We start from the raw sequence: 15,927 nt of genomic DNA, 5'->3' as shown, positions 1-15,927 counted from the left end.
GGGCACACCAGTAAAGGGCCGGTGATTGACGGCGGCGCCCCTGCTGATGACGGCGCCGCCTTGAAACCTTGAAACCTTCCCACCTACCTGCTCCGGGGGCCATACATCCTTTCTCCGACACAGACGGGCCTGGGCCCGAGGGCAGAGATGTGCCCCCCCTCCCCCCTTGCTGACCACGCTGTTTCGCGCCAACGGTGCCTGACTCCAAGATGGCGCCCTTGGGGACACGCTTCCTATGACCGGTGGACACAGGCTCCGGGGACACGAACGCAGAGGATAGTGCCCTGGTGGTCTCTGAGGGTCGCAGGATCACCAAGATGGCGATGCCATGCTGTTTTCGGACAGTTTTTTGTCGCTGGACTAGTCCCTCCCTACATACCCAGCATCCTACCCACCCTTCCTATGCTGTGAATGCTGTTGTTTTTCGGACAGTTTTCGTTGGACTCTAGCCCTTCCCTCCAGACCTTTGCATCCCACCCACCCCTCCTCTATGCTGTGACTGCATCTTAGACCGATGGCAATAATGCTAAGCTTTGGTACTTGCTGAAATCCCTACACCATATACCACCCCTATGCGTCTCTTAGAGTTTTAACCAGTCATATCCCTTCCTATGTGTTTGTAGCTGACTCTTATCACTAGTATTTGCAGCGGACCTTTGTATTCTCTACCACCCCTATATTACCCGTAGAGTGTTTCCAGCCACATCCCTCCTGTGAAGTTAGAAGATAACTCTAACGACTAGTATCCTATGTGATTTTTAGATTGTATCCATGTGTATCCCCTCCCTGTGTTTAGAATTATAGCTTTAACGACTAATCGCCTGTGGGACTGTTGGAATATAGCCAGGTGTATCCCTTCCCCCGTGTGAAGAGATAACCCTATTCACTATAACAAAAAGAAATGTGTTCCTGAAATGTGTAACGTAACTGATTCTATGTAAAGCGCCTTGATAACCTAATCGGTTCAAGTTCCTAAATGTGTAACGTAACTGATTCTATGTAAAGTGCTGTGATAACATGTAACGGAACTGGTGCTATGTAAAGCGCTCTGATAACCTAATCGGTTCAAGTTTGCGCTATAGAAAACTCTAAAAATAAAATAAATAAATGTGCAATGTGTACAACGTGACAACTTCAGCCTTTTAAAGTGTGTGCTTGCCCAGTGTCTTGCACTGCATGCAGCTTCAATTTTGGAAGAAAATGCTCCAACGAGGCTTCAGGAAGACCCACAGCTGCTGACTGCATTCAGTCATATAGAAATATGTGGCGACAGGTCTACAAGCGGGATAAAAAATGTGGGAACTCTCTAAAAGGGAACATGTAAAATACATTTTTGGGATTTCCGTTGTGTGCTACCCGACCAGAATTTTCGTTTCTCTCTGAGATCTAATTACATCCAGATATATAACACAACAACTGACCTACACCTAAAACCTGTGAGTATAATAGTCTTTGTCAATGGCTGTTAGTTGTTCAAGATAAATGAGTTCTAACAAGGATTTGTTATACATAATTAACTTTGAAAACCTTTAAATTCTGATATTTGAATAATACTAAGGCCTGTGAAAGGAGTTTTGGCCTTCAGTAATCTGAGCTTTATGGCAGATATGTATGTCCTTTTTCTCTGCACATCTCGTCCATCTGGCATCTTCAACCACCTCTATTTCCTCTTCAGCACCCTCTTTTCACTCTCCCCCGAATGCACTTCCTCAAGTCTCACTTTTTTAACCACTTCCAAACATACCATGCTCTCACTCACTCACATTTAAGCAATTTATTTCCTTTTGCTTTTGGTCTGTAAATAATTTGCCATCTGTGCAGCCACTATACACACATTATCACAGAATTGCAATTAAAATTGGAATATAGGACCATTGTTCTGTGCGCTCTGCAGAGAGATCAACTCACTGACAGGCCCTTTGCTTTGGCTTCAGCACCAGCGTCGGAGCTCTAAATTGAAGCCCCTCATACATACATAAAATATACAAAGAAAGCTCCAAAACAACACATCATACAGTTCTTAATAGCAAAATAAAATACGTACTGGAACCTAACAATAAGAGCTCTCCTTATAGAGTGCAAAATTCATAACAGCAATAATCAAAATAATACTCCATGTATAGTAAAAGCCCATAACGTATAAAGGGCAAGTGCACCAGACAATGTATATGGGGATAACTACGCAAATCAATTACTGTAGAGTGCAAGGTCAGTGCAAGTGGCTTTAAACAATTTAAATATTCTAACAGGTTCAACAGTACAATTCATAATGCCCTGAAACTCATAATGTTAAAATTATGTTACCCAAAAGGGCCATATTCAACATACCAGAGCTAAAGACAATGTAATAGTCCTCTCTAAAAATACATTTAAAAATTAGTTTTAAAAAAAAACTAAAAAATTAAAAACATGCTGATTTGAAGGGTGGGGCAGAAAGACAATTCCGGGTCGCTACCGCCCTAGTGATGTTATACTTTAGAAACACTGGTCTTAGTAATAAACGTCGTAATGTCTGTAGTGGAGGACAGACAAATAACACATGATTTAAATTCTGCACCCAGTTTCCACACAGGTCTCAAAGTCTATCCTCCCGGGTTAATCCCTCTCATGCTCCTGTTATAATTCGCATGGGGAGGAAGTTCATCCTTAGTAATGGGATGGTTCTACGCACTCCATGTGGAAGGTTCCATACGACATAAGGTTGAGGTTGTTTACTCATATTTCTCACCACTATTGTGTCATTCCTAGAGTGCCTTAAACATAGTACAATATCTCTTTTATGACTAACTTAATAAATTGATTTTTAAGACCTGCTTTGGTAGAGGGCATGTTCCACTGTGCCTAATTTCAAACAAGTCTTAATCTTTCTCCTAATTTCTTTCCCTTCAGACAACAAAAGATTTCCTGATTTAGCGCAGCCCACCCTAGGCTTGCTGCCATGGCAAACACATAGGTTGAAAGAAGCCCGAATCCGAGCCGAAGGGCCGCTGGCGCAGCATCAAAATTAAGGTTAAAAATTTGGCGCCAAATGCGCCCATCCACCTTCTCAAAAGAATCCACTGATTCGTAAGCATAACTCAGTGAAGGCGGGATTTTAATTTTGTAAACCAATAGAACATGTTCAAAATTTCTTTGCCCATAGCATTAATATAGCCTGCCAATTGCGGAGGCCTGAGATATTGCCTTAATTCTGCATTTGCCAATGTCAACACTGCTAGAGCACTTGCTTGAAAAAATTCTACCTAAATACGGGTACAGCTTCACTGCCTCTAACTTATCTTTCACCAAGAATCGTTGCCTATTTTTCCTAACCCTGCATCCCCAGGACCTTAAAACCATGATTTTACTTTTGGAGATATTTATTTAAAAAAAATACTCATCAGCATAATGGCCTAGCTCGTTAAGAAGCTTTTATAAACCTATTGGGGTTAAATCTAACAGGATGGCGTCATCCGCGTAGATAACACAGCCGAGATTCATTGATTCTTACTTCGGTAGGTCCCCTTTGCAGTGCCCCACCCTACTAGACAAGACAGTAATATAAAGAGAAAAAAGGAGAGGTGCTAATAAGCATCCTTCCTTCAACCAAATATGGGTTTCCACTTTACTCAACAGGCCCTGGTTCCCTCCCATCAGGACCTGTAACCAAGTTGAGGAGGCCAATGCAATAACCAACCTAAGTAGATGTGTGGGAATCCCAATTGCGGCCAACTTCCTACACTGCGTCCCTCGGATAAACCACTCGAACGATATGGAGAAATCTATAGAGGCAGCATACAAGGCCAGACCCTTGCCTATTGGATTTTTTTCAATCCAAGTTTGCAGGGCAGTGATGTTATCTAGGGTACAACTATGCTTACGGAAACCCACTTCCTCTGCAGATACAAGATCATCACCAAAGGCCCAGTCCTTAAGGTGAAGAAGTATACTCTTAGCAAACAGTTTTCCGATTGCATCCAATAATGTATTCTGCCTGAAACTGACAAGCGAGGTTTGGGGCCCTTTTTATATAATGGTCCCACTATGCTTCCTTTCCAAGAGGATGGAATAGTCCAGTGTGCGTAGTAGTAATGAAACACTCGATAGAGAAAAAGAGCCCAGGCAGAGCTATATTGTTTAATAATGGCTTCAGAAAACCTTGCTCGTTTAATGAAGCACTCTATCTCCTTACAAGAAGGGGGAGCCATGAACATTTCCCAAGGGAGTCTCACTGATTGACTCCAAATTGAACCTGGCCCTGGGATTTAATTCATATAAATGTGAGATGTATTAGATCCATTCAGCATCAGATATTAAAATGGATTCAGCCTTAATTCTACAGTCACAGTATTCGGCTATTAGAGCCCAATATTTATACTTGAGTCACCAGAATGAGCAACCTCTCTCAGTTTAGCCCTTTCTATTTCCTCCACTCCTCTACCAACAAAAGCCTTCAGTCTCGTTCTTACCCGCTGCAGTATATTGATCTCCCTTTGCCGCATCAATAAGGACTGCTTAAATTGTTCCCTTACTAAAGTTTAACATTTTTGCTCCTGGGAGGAGGCCATCAAATGGTTAGTACCATTAGCTTGTTTCTTACTTCCACATGATATAAATAAAGCCAAATGCTTCTCAAACCAAACAATAGAATGTTCCTATATGGGATCAAAGCCCGCATTTTTAACAAGCCCTTCCAAGTTTGTCAAATTTTTATTAGACCAAAAATTACGCCCATTTGTTTTAGTAGACACAATGTTATCATCTCAAGGATTCCAGAGCTCAAGCATCTTGAGCTCCAAATTGATATCCACTGAAAGAATGCTGTGGTTACTCAATTTTGACCTCAGTACCTTAAACTGTGTACATGCCCCAAAGAATTGATAAGATACCATGATGTAATCAATTAGTGACTGCCACCGGGAGGAGTGAAAAGTGGGGAGTCCTCTGGAAATCTCCCATTTAAAATACAAGATAATTAGTTCTCAGACAATCCAAAACTCAACCCTCGCCTATCTGATCTAAAATGACCGGGCAAAGTTGTCTCAAGGATATTCCATATAGCTTCCAGCTCCCGGTTACCAAAAGCCAAAGAGGTGCAATTCGTGATTTTGGCATTAAAATTTCCCACTATAATTATCAATGTGCATTCTTCTGAAGTACTAATTTTATGCACAAAAGAGAAAATGTATTCAACAAGAGAGTCAAATGCCCTCCCAGGGGAAATATATACGTTTACCAGTAAAAAAGATTGAGTACTGACCTCCTATAACATTACCCAAACCCAGTTTTTTGCACATGCAGAAATTTAACAGATGGACAAAAACCAGAGGATTCCAATTTATACTGCCGCTAATTAAAATAGGTAGACCTTCACTTGCATGACCTCGTACTGAAGGTTTAGCTGCACAACAAAAAACAAAATTGTTCTCAAATTAAAATCTGCTCAACTTCATGGTTCCTGTAAACAAATTATCTTTGTATCAAATATCATTAAAGAACTGTGCTTGGAGCTAGTGTGTCCTAAGCCTGCCATGTTACAGGACAGAATTGTTCTCAGGGGGCTACCTATGCATCATATGGAGTTTTATGTTTTCTTTAGAAGCGTTCAGTGAACCAGCTACACAACTCCAATGGGCCAACTCGTCTTCCCCACTATATTGACTGACCCTTTGATCATCATATCCGCAATATTAATCACTCTTTTACCTGTAATACTGCCAACCAAGATTTTAATATCTTTTTGATTTATTACCCCCCTGCTATTAGATACAACTCTACCTAAATCCCGGCAATCTTTCCTATGGGATTCTATCTGAGCAACAACTGGCTCCTCGAACGGGATAACATCAATCCCATTTTTCCTAAAATGATCAACATTAGCCAGGATTAGCACAGCTATCATTCCGAAGCCAAAAGTTACTCTGGAATTCGGGAGTCGGCTTCGAGGTCTAGGAATACTCACTCATTGTCTCTACTTGCTTCCAACCTCAGATCCTCAATATTAGATAACAACTGCAGTATAAAACCTCTATTAAATAGACTCAATTCCCTATCAAACAAGGAAACAACAATCTGAGTGTTAGATACTTGTCCTGACCCAGGTCAGGTCCTACAAATACCCTATTGCACTGCCTTTGCAAAGCTTCAGATTCCAAAATTGGTACTGATGGAGAAGTAAAAACAGCCCCCCCATAAACATATCTCCCTTGATTATGATCAATCTGTACAGGGAGAGAATCCATGCGAGAGAGGATTTGTGGAAATCTATCCAAGGTCTGCCCTAGTTCTGGTGGAACTTCATTTACTTTTACTGCTGTACTCTCTGAATCAACCACATCTATCCTTGCTTTAATGTTCTCCAATCCAGTGCCCAATCCCCCAACTTGTTATAGCCTGTAATCCCCATACCCTTGTGCCCTTTCTCTTGCCCTTGTCCACCTAATGCTGGTACTTCTATCATAATAGGGGAAGGGAGAGAGTTTACTTCCAGGCGCCCCAGCTCACGACCAATATGTGACCCAAAGGACTTTGACTCATTTCTATTTCGAGGCAGAGTGATTAGGTCAGGTTCTTCAGGGGCATTAAGAAGCCTCAATTTTTTGGCTTATGTTTCGTAATGCACCGAATCCTTTTCTTATTCTCCTTCTGTACTTTTAACCCATTACAGTCTGAATGAGAGGCACCCTCCGCAGAAGGAACATCATCTAATTTGGTCATTGACTCATTAACAGTGGGAGGGTCATTTGATGGGCCTATATACAGGTGACCCCTTTATTAAAAATAGGAAAAATCGGGAGAGAATTCTTGAGTACACATGCATTTAAATTTCTCCCTTGAAACAACAGGGTGATGATCCCCGGATACCTTATTTCGGGGGGAGGAATAGAACATATCATCGAACACATGGATATCTTTGGACAGCCCAATTGAAAAAGCTTCCGGCCATTATAAGCTCCCACTTAGACTTCCATTTCCATCACCTCAGATGATGCCACTGTGTTAGTCTGGGAAGCCTGAGAATTTACTTTAATACCCGTTTCTGCCTTTCCTTAGTAGGAACCGGCAGAGGTAAGGTGCTGCATACCTATTAAAATCAGGGACAATGCATCCAACATATGATCAGAATTGGCAATTGATTATCTAATATGGTTAAAATTGAGGGGAGAATCCTCTCTGAACCGTAAAGAATATCAGAATTTGCCCTCCCTCCCCCATTCCCGTTAACACCTTAATTCGTTAGTTGCCATAAGGCCTGAGCCCCTTTACTTGGGGACTTCTCTAAGTTTGACAGTCCGGAGAGCATGTAAAATATACACTAGAAGGAGTACTGCTGTACAAAGCTGGGATAAAAGGGCAACTGACAAGATGGTCCGAGGACAAGCTCGGAGCCATTTCTCAGGCAACCAATGATTTTAAATTAGATTCCAAAATCTGATTTTATTTTCATATGTACAGCATTGTCTAGCAATGAGAAGTCCCCCAGATCGCCTGGATCAAAACTGCATTCATCCTCATGTAGCTCATTCTATAACACTCGAGAGATCTCTTTAGGAGAACACATTCCTGGTAATGACTCAGCAACATTTACTCCAGCGTAAACACAGGCTCTGACATCAACTTAGTGCCACCATTTGTTTTGGGATCATCCTCAAGGTCCTCCATATCCATTTCCATTTCTTCAACTTCTTCAGCTGAAGGACATTGATCAGTGAGCTGAGCTGGAAGAATAGGTTCCACTAGATTATGTATAATGGAGTTAAGCTGATGCAGGACTATACCCTGAAAAGTTATGCCCTGCTCATCTTCATTAATTGCACCAGGAGGCATCCCCAATTCTTTATTTCTTACCACACTACCCATCTTTCCGTTAGAGAACATGGACAATACGGTGGGATGGGACTTCAAAAGGGCAGATGGGCTTGGAGCTTCTTCCACCGGATGGTTTTTAGTAACTAATGTAACTGATTGAAGGCCCTGCCGACCCTGAAGGAGCGATTAAATGACCAGATCAGAGGCATCTAGAGGGCATCTTCAACCTTAATAAACTAAGGGGATCAGCCACAGACATCCACCTTTCTACTCGACCACAGATGCCACTGATGCCACAAATGCCCTCTGTCCTTCACTCTGCTGCAATTTCCTTCTCCAATAATAAATTCAACCTCTTCAAAAAGTGGAGCGGAGCCTGTGGAAGGGCATAGAATTTGCAATAAATATGAACAGGGAGAAACCCCCTCGCAAAGAGACGCAAGCCTAGGTCTCCCCGGCACACATGATGCATGATAAACATGTTGATACGAGTCAATAACCATCCTCCCTCGTGACTGCTGAATTCTTGATTAAGACTTGCTGCCACTTGCTGCTTGATGTGTGCTGCTTCTCAGTCAAACCTTTATGTTCTATAATCTAAAGTCTGTAATTATATTTCTGCTCCCTCTGCACTCTTAATAACAGGATGACTCTACTTGCTTGGGAAGGGATAAATAAATGAAGAACAAGATGAATAACAGGATGAATAACAGGATGATATATTTTCAGGGCCAATCCCTCATAATGTTCAGGTTTAAGACCAAGCACAGAGTGATCCAACTTGCAATGTATCAAGGCTACATGCCTTTATCCTGTGACCTAATGGCAGCTAACGACAAGGCCTCAGGAGACCTTATACAAGGAGATAAAAGGCTGTGAAAAATAGGTGCAGCAGGGGGTGTGACAGTGAGGCAAAGGCAAGAAACAGCAGCGGGAGCACTGACAGAAAGAAAACGAAGACAGGAGCGGGCGGAACTCACTGATGCGCAAACTGCACTGACCCTACGCTGGCCATCTCAGCGCAGTCGGAAGGGAGCCGCAGCACTAGCTTCAGCACCACCACCTGCCCATTTACACTCACCTCCCAAGGTGGTGAGTGGGGCTGAGAGACGGGAGACAAGAGGACCCTCCGGCTTCGAGCACCCTCCAGCTCCTCTACAATTTCGCCGTAACCACACCGCGCCCTGCAGGCCACGGTGCGTGGAGCATGAAGCACAGAGCCACTCAACTCAACGCGGCTGCTCCCTGCTTGCTCCTGCTGCATCATGACCTGACACTCCCCATGTCACTTCTTGCACGTCACTTCCACTTCATACCTAATGGCCTTACACTGCACTATAATACATGTCAAAATTGGGAAACCCGGACTGTTAGAGATTTGATTCCACTTTTTTACTACTTGAAGGTTTATTGAGGGATTAGGCTGGCAGTGGCTGATGAAAGGTTTTTTTTTTCCATCACCCAGTAGGGCACCTTTTTTTGAAAATTACCAACCCCCTTTGTTCCAGAGGGATTACTGCAGGAAGTACATAGTCTACCATTTGAACTTTGACTCGACCAGGAGCCATTGGAGGATTTTCAAGGCTAGTGTGGCATGGTCCCGTTTCCGTAAACTAAGGACTATTTTGGTTGTGTGGCTCTGGAGAATTTTCAAGCTGCCAATGAGATTTTTGGGGTTTCCACAGACATGCCATCACTAATGCTCTCTTCAGTTTCATCAAATTGTATTTATTGAGGAGCAGAAGGACTGAGGAGATGAAGGTAGACTCCCTTGACCACTAAGTTAAGTTGGGGCACAAATGCCCAATAGCAAGCAAAGGTTTTGGGTTTCTCTGATGTGGTCTGCACTTCCCTTAGACTAGCATGCCAATCACAAATAAGTGTCACTGGGTTTATCTCCCTAATAATAAGGTCAGAATGTCTCCTCTTTTAATGGTGAAGAACATCTATTTTAAACTTTAGGCCAAAGAGAGTCACACACAGCCTTATTTAGAGTTTGCTGGATGGGATACTACATCACAATTTTGACAGATAACCGGCCGCCGTATTTCAAGAGCATCACTGCGTATGGCACTTGTAATACAGAGGATGTGAGATCTATCATGTTTTTACAGAGCATCCCATCTGCCAAACTCTAAGTATAGCCCATAAGGAAGGCTCAGAGCCTTGCACATCCAAAAAATTGTGCGCTGCAAAATGTTTCCATGTTCCGGGTGCCAAAGGAAAAATTCCTTACATTTGTCTTATCAAGTTTGTTTTGAAAAACCTGTAAAGAAGGAACTTCCTCACAAATGGAAAATGCATTTTAGATTAAATATGTCTTGTAAATAAGACCTTACCTACAAGGAGAAGCAGACAGCTTTACAATGGGCATTGTTATTGCTGCAGGAACATGTTGAACTGGGGTGGTACTGTATATCAAACATTATGGAGGCGGGGCGTTAGTTGACCCCATATGAGAGGAACCAGGAAGTGGATCGGTGGAGATGGAGAGAAATCATGTAACTAGGACAGTACTAGAAAGCAAAGTGTACAGTTGACTTTTAATATGAAGCTATCCATTGAGTGCTTATATGGTTCCCATAATTACTCTACACATTTTCAGTTTGAGGCGCAGACAGATACAGTGATTTCAGCATAGCCACATAATTATTTGATGAAGTGCTGAATGAAGCCAACCTTCCAGCCTAGGTATTCTGGTTCCCAAGTAGGACTTAACCACAAGACCGCATCGCAAAAGGTGTGCTAGATGGCCATACTTCATTACCCCATTCCAAAGCCCCTCAAGGCAGCAATTTCTTTGAGTACTGGCCTGAGGTGTTGGTGGACTTATGGACTGAATGCCAACACACAACGGGGCATATTATCAAGAACGGCGTTAAATAATATCGCTGGTTTAGTGGCAGATATAAGCCCCGAGAATTCAAATAGAAGTACATGCTCTGGTGTGAACATGGGCTTCTATTGGAATTCTCCAGGGCATATTGTCAAGCCCATTATTGCCGCTTTAGCTGCAGTTTTCTGCTGCTAAACCGGCGATAATTTTAACGCTGTTCTTGATAATATGCCCCAAAGAAAGCAGTAGCACAGCCTCAAGCAACTAGAATCGGTGCAGCAACCTCATTCCTCACAGATCATGGATAAACCACTGGACAACGTCTGCAGTCAACAATGTTCTTAATAAACTTCAAAACTAAGAAAATGTGCCAGTTTGTGCAGATTCACTATGGCCTCGAACTTTGCAGTACCCAACAAACCTCCAGCTGACCATTGTTTCTTAGCACCACAGGTTCTTCTTCAACAGGCGCACAACTGTTTCAAGCACATTAACACAGACCCTCAGTAAAAATCATTGCACATTTATTAGCAGTAGAGATCAGCAGTTCTAGTGCAGCCAGCTATCGAAAAATCATAGCAGCGATGTGGAAGGTGTGTCCTATCTCAGTGAATCAAACCCTACGTTGTTTACAAGAAACATCAGATATGCTGCATTTTTGTGTTTTGTTGCCAGCAAACTCTCTTAACTCAATATGATTATGTATTTTGTTTGTGGTTTTGTGAAATACTGCTTACTATATATTGGCTGCCTTCTGCCTTAGAGATAATGGATTCATAAAGAGGTCTGGCAAGGAGCCATGTAACTTCTGTTAGTGCATCTGGCTTGCTAAGCCCCGGGTAGAGCCGGTGTACAGAATTCAAAACCTTTAATATGACAAAGTCACACATAAATGGTAAAACCTTCACAATAGGGGAAGAGAAAATCAAGGACCAGCCTTAGGCACTTGCCCATCAGTAGGGCAGAGAAGGGAGGTACAAAAATGTGCATACCTCCTAAGAAGTCAAAAATATCTAATAGTCAAATGTATGGGAAGATAAACTGTCAACAGTTGATTTTAGGCATCTAATAATTTAGTTCACTATGGTCAGGACCAAAAGGTGTGTTTTCAGACCTCTTCAGGGCATTTACAAATTCTCCCACAGGCTCAAGGGAAGAAGGTGGTCCATTTTGTGGCTGACCGCCATGTGAGATGGTCTGCCACTAAATCATTAGAGCCTAGGTAAATGTACGGCATTATCTTGAAGGAGATTGAACCTGGGCAACTTGTTGGATGGTGGGGCTGGACGATATTGGAGTGACCGTAGCATGTACGAAGGAAACCCCATTTAACTCATTGGATGTTGATAGGCAGGATGTAAACCAAGGAATAGTGATACCCTTTTTGCAGGCATATGATGTCTGACAGTTGAGCAGACATTTGTGATCACTGATGTTGACAGCAGTTGACAAGATCAGATGGCATGAAAATAGACCCTCGACCTTCCTCTCGAGATGTGAGTAGCTCTTCCTTAATGCTCAATAATGTGGTTTTAATAGTATAGCAGAGATGGAAGCATGACTGAAAACTGGTGAGCAAGTTATAACTGCAGTATTACAACTTTCTCTACTAGTTGAGCGATTGATATTATCCAGTAGATATGCAGTTGACCAAAATATTGGGTATAAGTACATTTTGTGAGAGCGGGAGGATGTGAAAGAGCAATTCTGTCTCTGTGTCTAATATGTTGTGGAATAATAAAATATGGTCTTCCGAGAGTTTCTCAATTCTCTGACCTTTGTCCTGCATAAGGTAATGTTGAAGATTCTAAGGAGTCACATTGGCATACATACATCAGACACTAAGAACTTTCTGTATCTCTCCATCTTTCCATAATATTGTGCACTTTATACATTGTCAGGAACGTTTTCACAATGATGGACTTGGAAGGGATAGGTGAATCTAGGGGATTAGCATGAGTGGAATAATCAGAAGGAAAGGGGTTTGGGATCAGGTGGATTGGGATCGGATGGAGTGGTATGGCTTGAGTAGGAATGGGGAATGAGATGAGATAAGTTGAGAAGAACTTGCATTTAATGCAGAACACTTACCAATCTCAGTGGCAGCAATCTGAAGCTTGCTTTCTGTCCTGCTGATCATAACCACATTTAGTCCGCGTCTTGCCAGCTAGAAGATAAAATACAGAATTTAAATTTTATCTAGATAGTTATATTAGCCTTAACCTACACGAGTGATATTTATGTAGTGCTTACAAAAACTCTGTGCAGATAACAAACCTAAAATGCAGCATTATGCGAGAAAGGTAATAAGATAGAGACAAAGTTGATGTTCTTGCATACATCTACTTGCATAATCAGTCTAAAAAAACTCTTGCTTCTCCAGTCCTCTCACTTTATGAACCATCGAGCCAACTTCCGAGAGTTCTGGGCCTCTAACTACAATGTTCTGTTCATGACAAGAAGAGGACTGGGGGCTTGAGAAAATTGCAATTTTCTGCCTTTCTTAGGTGAAGCCATACCCTGTCAATCTGAGCATTCTTTGCCTTTTCCCTAACAGCAGATGTACAACTGTGCATTTTACATCGATAGCCACCAGCTTTTGAATCTAGATAATATAGCGATCAGGTTTTCCAGGAAAGGATAATGGAAGCATTTATAAAAGACAAGGGTCCGATGCACAAAGCCATCTGCAACTGTAACTTCAGTTTACACACGCACAGCTGTACAAGGAACTCATATATAAGGTGACCTTAAACTCAAATCCACTCACGTTTACATAGTATCACATCAGAGTGGTGCAATATCCTACCCCATGCAAAGTAGAGTGTACCTTTCAGTCTAAGCCTTTGAAAGTTAGTGGGAATTCACAACAGTTTTTTGAACCAATTCCTACCATGGGAATGGTCCAGATTTGCTCTTCTCAAGGACCGCAGTAAATTCCTGTCTCAGTAGGAGGTGGAATGGTACATACCCAAAGCTGGTGTAGGGGGAGGGTTTCTTCATGAGGAAAATATTTTTCCAGTGGGGGAAAAAAGTGAAATTACAAAAATATGAAGGTATTTTCCTCATGTGAAATTGTTCCCAATCTACAATTACACATAGAAAGTTATTCAAATAGTAATTGAATAGAATTCACAAATGTTTTTTTACGGTGACTACTGGAAACCTGAGAACGATGCAGGTTTCCAGGAGTACTCTTGGAATCCTCATTAAAATTCCTGATTTTCATAAATCCGCACCCATGCAAGGGTGTAAACTTGTAGGTGCAGATTTATGACGATATTCTTATTATAAGCTACTTGGTTTTTACTGAACCAGGAGCATGACCCTAACGTCTCCTTGTGTCCTTTATTTTTATCATCCTAATTAATGCATTTCCAGCATGAACCATTTCGTCTTAAATCATTTTGGATCCTGAGCAGATCCCTTGCACTCATACCCAGTGATGTTAGATCCTGTAATTTTTTTAATGTATAACAGTTTTGAATGCCATCCAAGGTCCTCCAGACTCATTTTTAGGTCTGACTGAAAAGCACAGTAGTCTACAAGACCTATAGTTTTCAATATGCGGACAGTGCCCTTTGGATCAGTGCCCTTCGGTCTTTAGCTTGTTTGTGTCAGCTCCTTCCAATCAAGGATCAGCTAACGCAGTCTACATTAGTCGCCTCGTGATTTTAGTTGCTATTGTATCATTCCACCTGATGGTAATTGTTTCATTTGCAACAGAAGAGGGAATATTTAACATTTCAAAAACACACTGAATCATCACACTTTTTGTAACATCAATTTTTTACCTCATGCTGTACAGAAACTAATCCTTTTTAGTTCTCGCCTGCAGACAGTCTGTTGGCAAACAGGCCTATTATATCAAATATTGACTTACTGTGGGATTTTATTCTGCCCCTTATTCATGATTTGATGGGTTTCTTGCATTATCAGTTCCATGACTCTTATCCAATGACTTTGTTCCCTATTCTTGCGTTTGTCCTGCTCCAAGAGCATTTCCGTCTCAGCCTGTATTAAATGCCTGCATTGTAATCTTTCACTGCTGTCACAATGCTGCGTAGCAGTTCATGAGAGACTTTTTTTATGCAATTGTGTGTCTCCCTGCTCTTCTCCCATGCCTTTGTGCTCTATTTCAATCATTACCTCCAAAACCTTCTGTTGTCCTCCGGACCTTCTCTGTATGCACAGCTGCTCATCTTTGAAATGTATGTAAAGCCAGTCCAAAGTGATCTACCGTGTATGTGTTACGTACAAGGGCCATCTTGGAATATATCCGCGGTGAATGATTACAAGGATGCCATTTTAAAATGTTTTTCTTAAAACAAAAGATAAACCATTGCAAAATCGCCATAGTATATGTGCACACGCAAGAAAACTATATTGAATCGGGTTTTCTTTTGTTTTAAAAGATATTTTAAGATGGGCGTCGAGCACTCACATGGATGTGGCCTATTATGAATGTTTTCTCCTAAAGCAAAAGAAAAACCTTTCCAAGCTGGCAGCCGCATATCCGTAATTACACACATATCATAGTAAGGCACAAAGATTGTCTTAAAAGGGTTTTCTTGTATTAAGACAAAATATTAAAACTAGGTAGCCGATTTTTGTAGTTTTTTTAATTAAAACCGTAGAAGAACCACTCCTGAACGAATGCCGGCTACAATGTGTCCCTTGCACAGCAGCCATCTGGGCATGGACATCAATTCACCAAAATGTCATGGGTAGCGGAAGTGACATCACACGTGATTTGACTTTTACTTTCACTTACACGTACTACTACCACATTCACATGCTCTTGCACACATAAACACAATCTCACCCAAAAGCATGCATACAACATACATTTAACAGCATGTTTTACTTATCTTCTAGATAGGGACATATAGCAGTTAATGTACTCCATATTTTATTACACTAATAGTGTATAATATTATTCACTATTTGTATAATAACCACATTGATAGAAACCCGGCAAGGGAAGCTTCAACTGGCGTCCATTAGGAAGAGCCGCCCCTGTGTTCCAGGGATTGATTTTTCCACCTCTGAGGCCAGGGTTCGCAGGAGCAGTGCCAGGGGTAGCAAGGGGCAAGCCAGGGGTTGCAGCTGTGACCCCTGGAGAACCCCAAATGACATCCATGCATCTGGGGGAAAGAAAGATTGACAATAGGCCCGTATTGCCCATTTCTTTCCACCAGACATTTCACTGGTGGCCTGGAGCTTTTGGAGGCATGTTTTAAGAGCAGGGGACGCCACTAGCACAACTGACACTCTCATCAGCTTCCAAATGCAGCAGGTAT

At 41.9% G+C, this 15,927-nt stretch overlaps 1 protein-coding gene across 4 annotated transcripts in view; it reads right to left on the bottom strand.

Moving 5' to 3' along the window:
- The window catches only part of HSD17B3 (hydroxysteroid 17-beta dehydrogenase 3), a 1,142,586-nt gene that overhangs the window by 652,114 nt on the left and 474,545 nt on the right, over positions 1 to 15,927 (bottom strand). For all 4 annotated transcript variants that reach the window (XM_086961177.1, XM_086961176.1, XM_086961175.1 and 1 more), the window contains exon 3: positions 12,716 to 12,791. In XM_086961177.1, the coding sequence (XP_086817303.1) occupies positions 12,716 to 12,791 (76 nt within the window). The remainder of the gene's footprint in view (positions 1 to 12,715; positions 12,792 to 15,927) is intronic.

This window comes from Lissotriton vulgaris, chromosome 3_1, assembly GCF_964263255.1.
Source record: "Lissotriton vulgaris chromosome 3_1, aLisVul1.2, whole genome shotgun sequence".
Taxonomy (NCBI): Eukaryota; Metazoa; Chordata; class Amphibia; order Caudata; family Salamandridae; genus Lissotriton; species Lissotriton vulgaris.
This window is presented reverse-complemented; position numbering and strand designations above follow the sequence as displayed.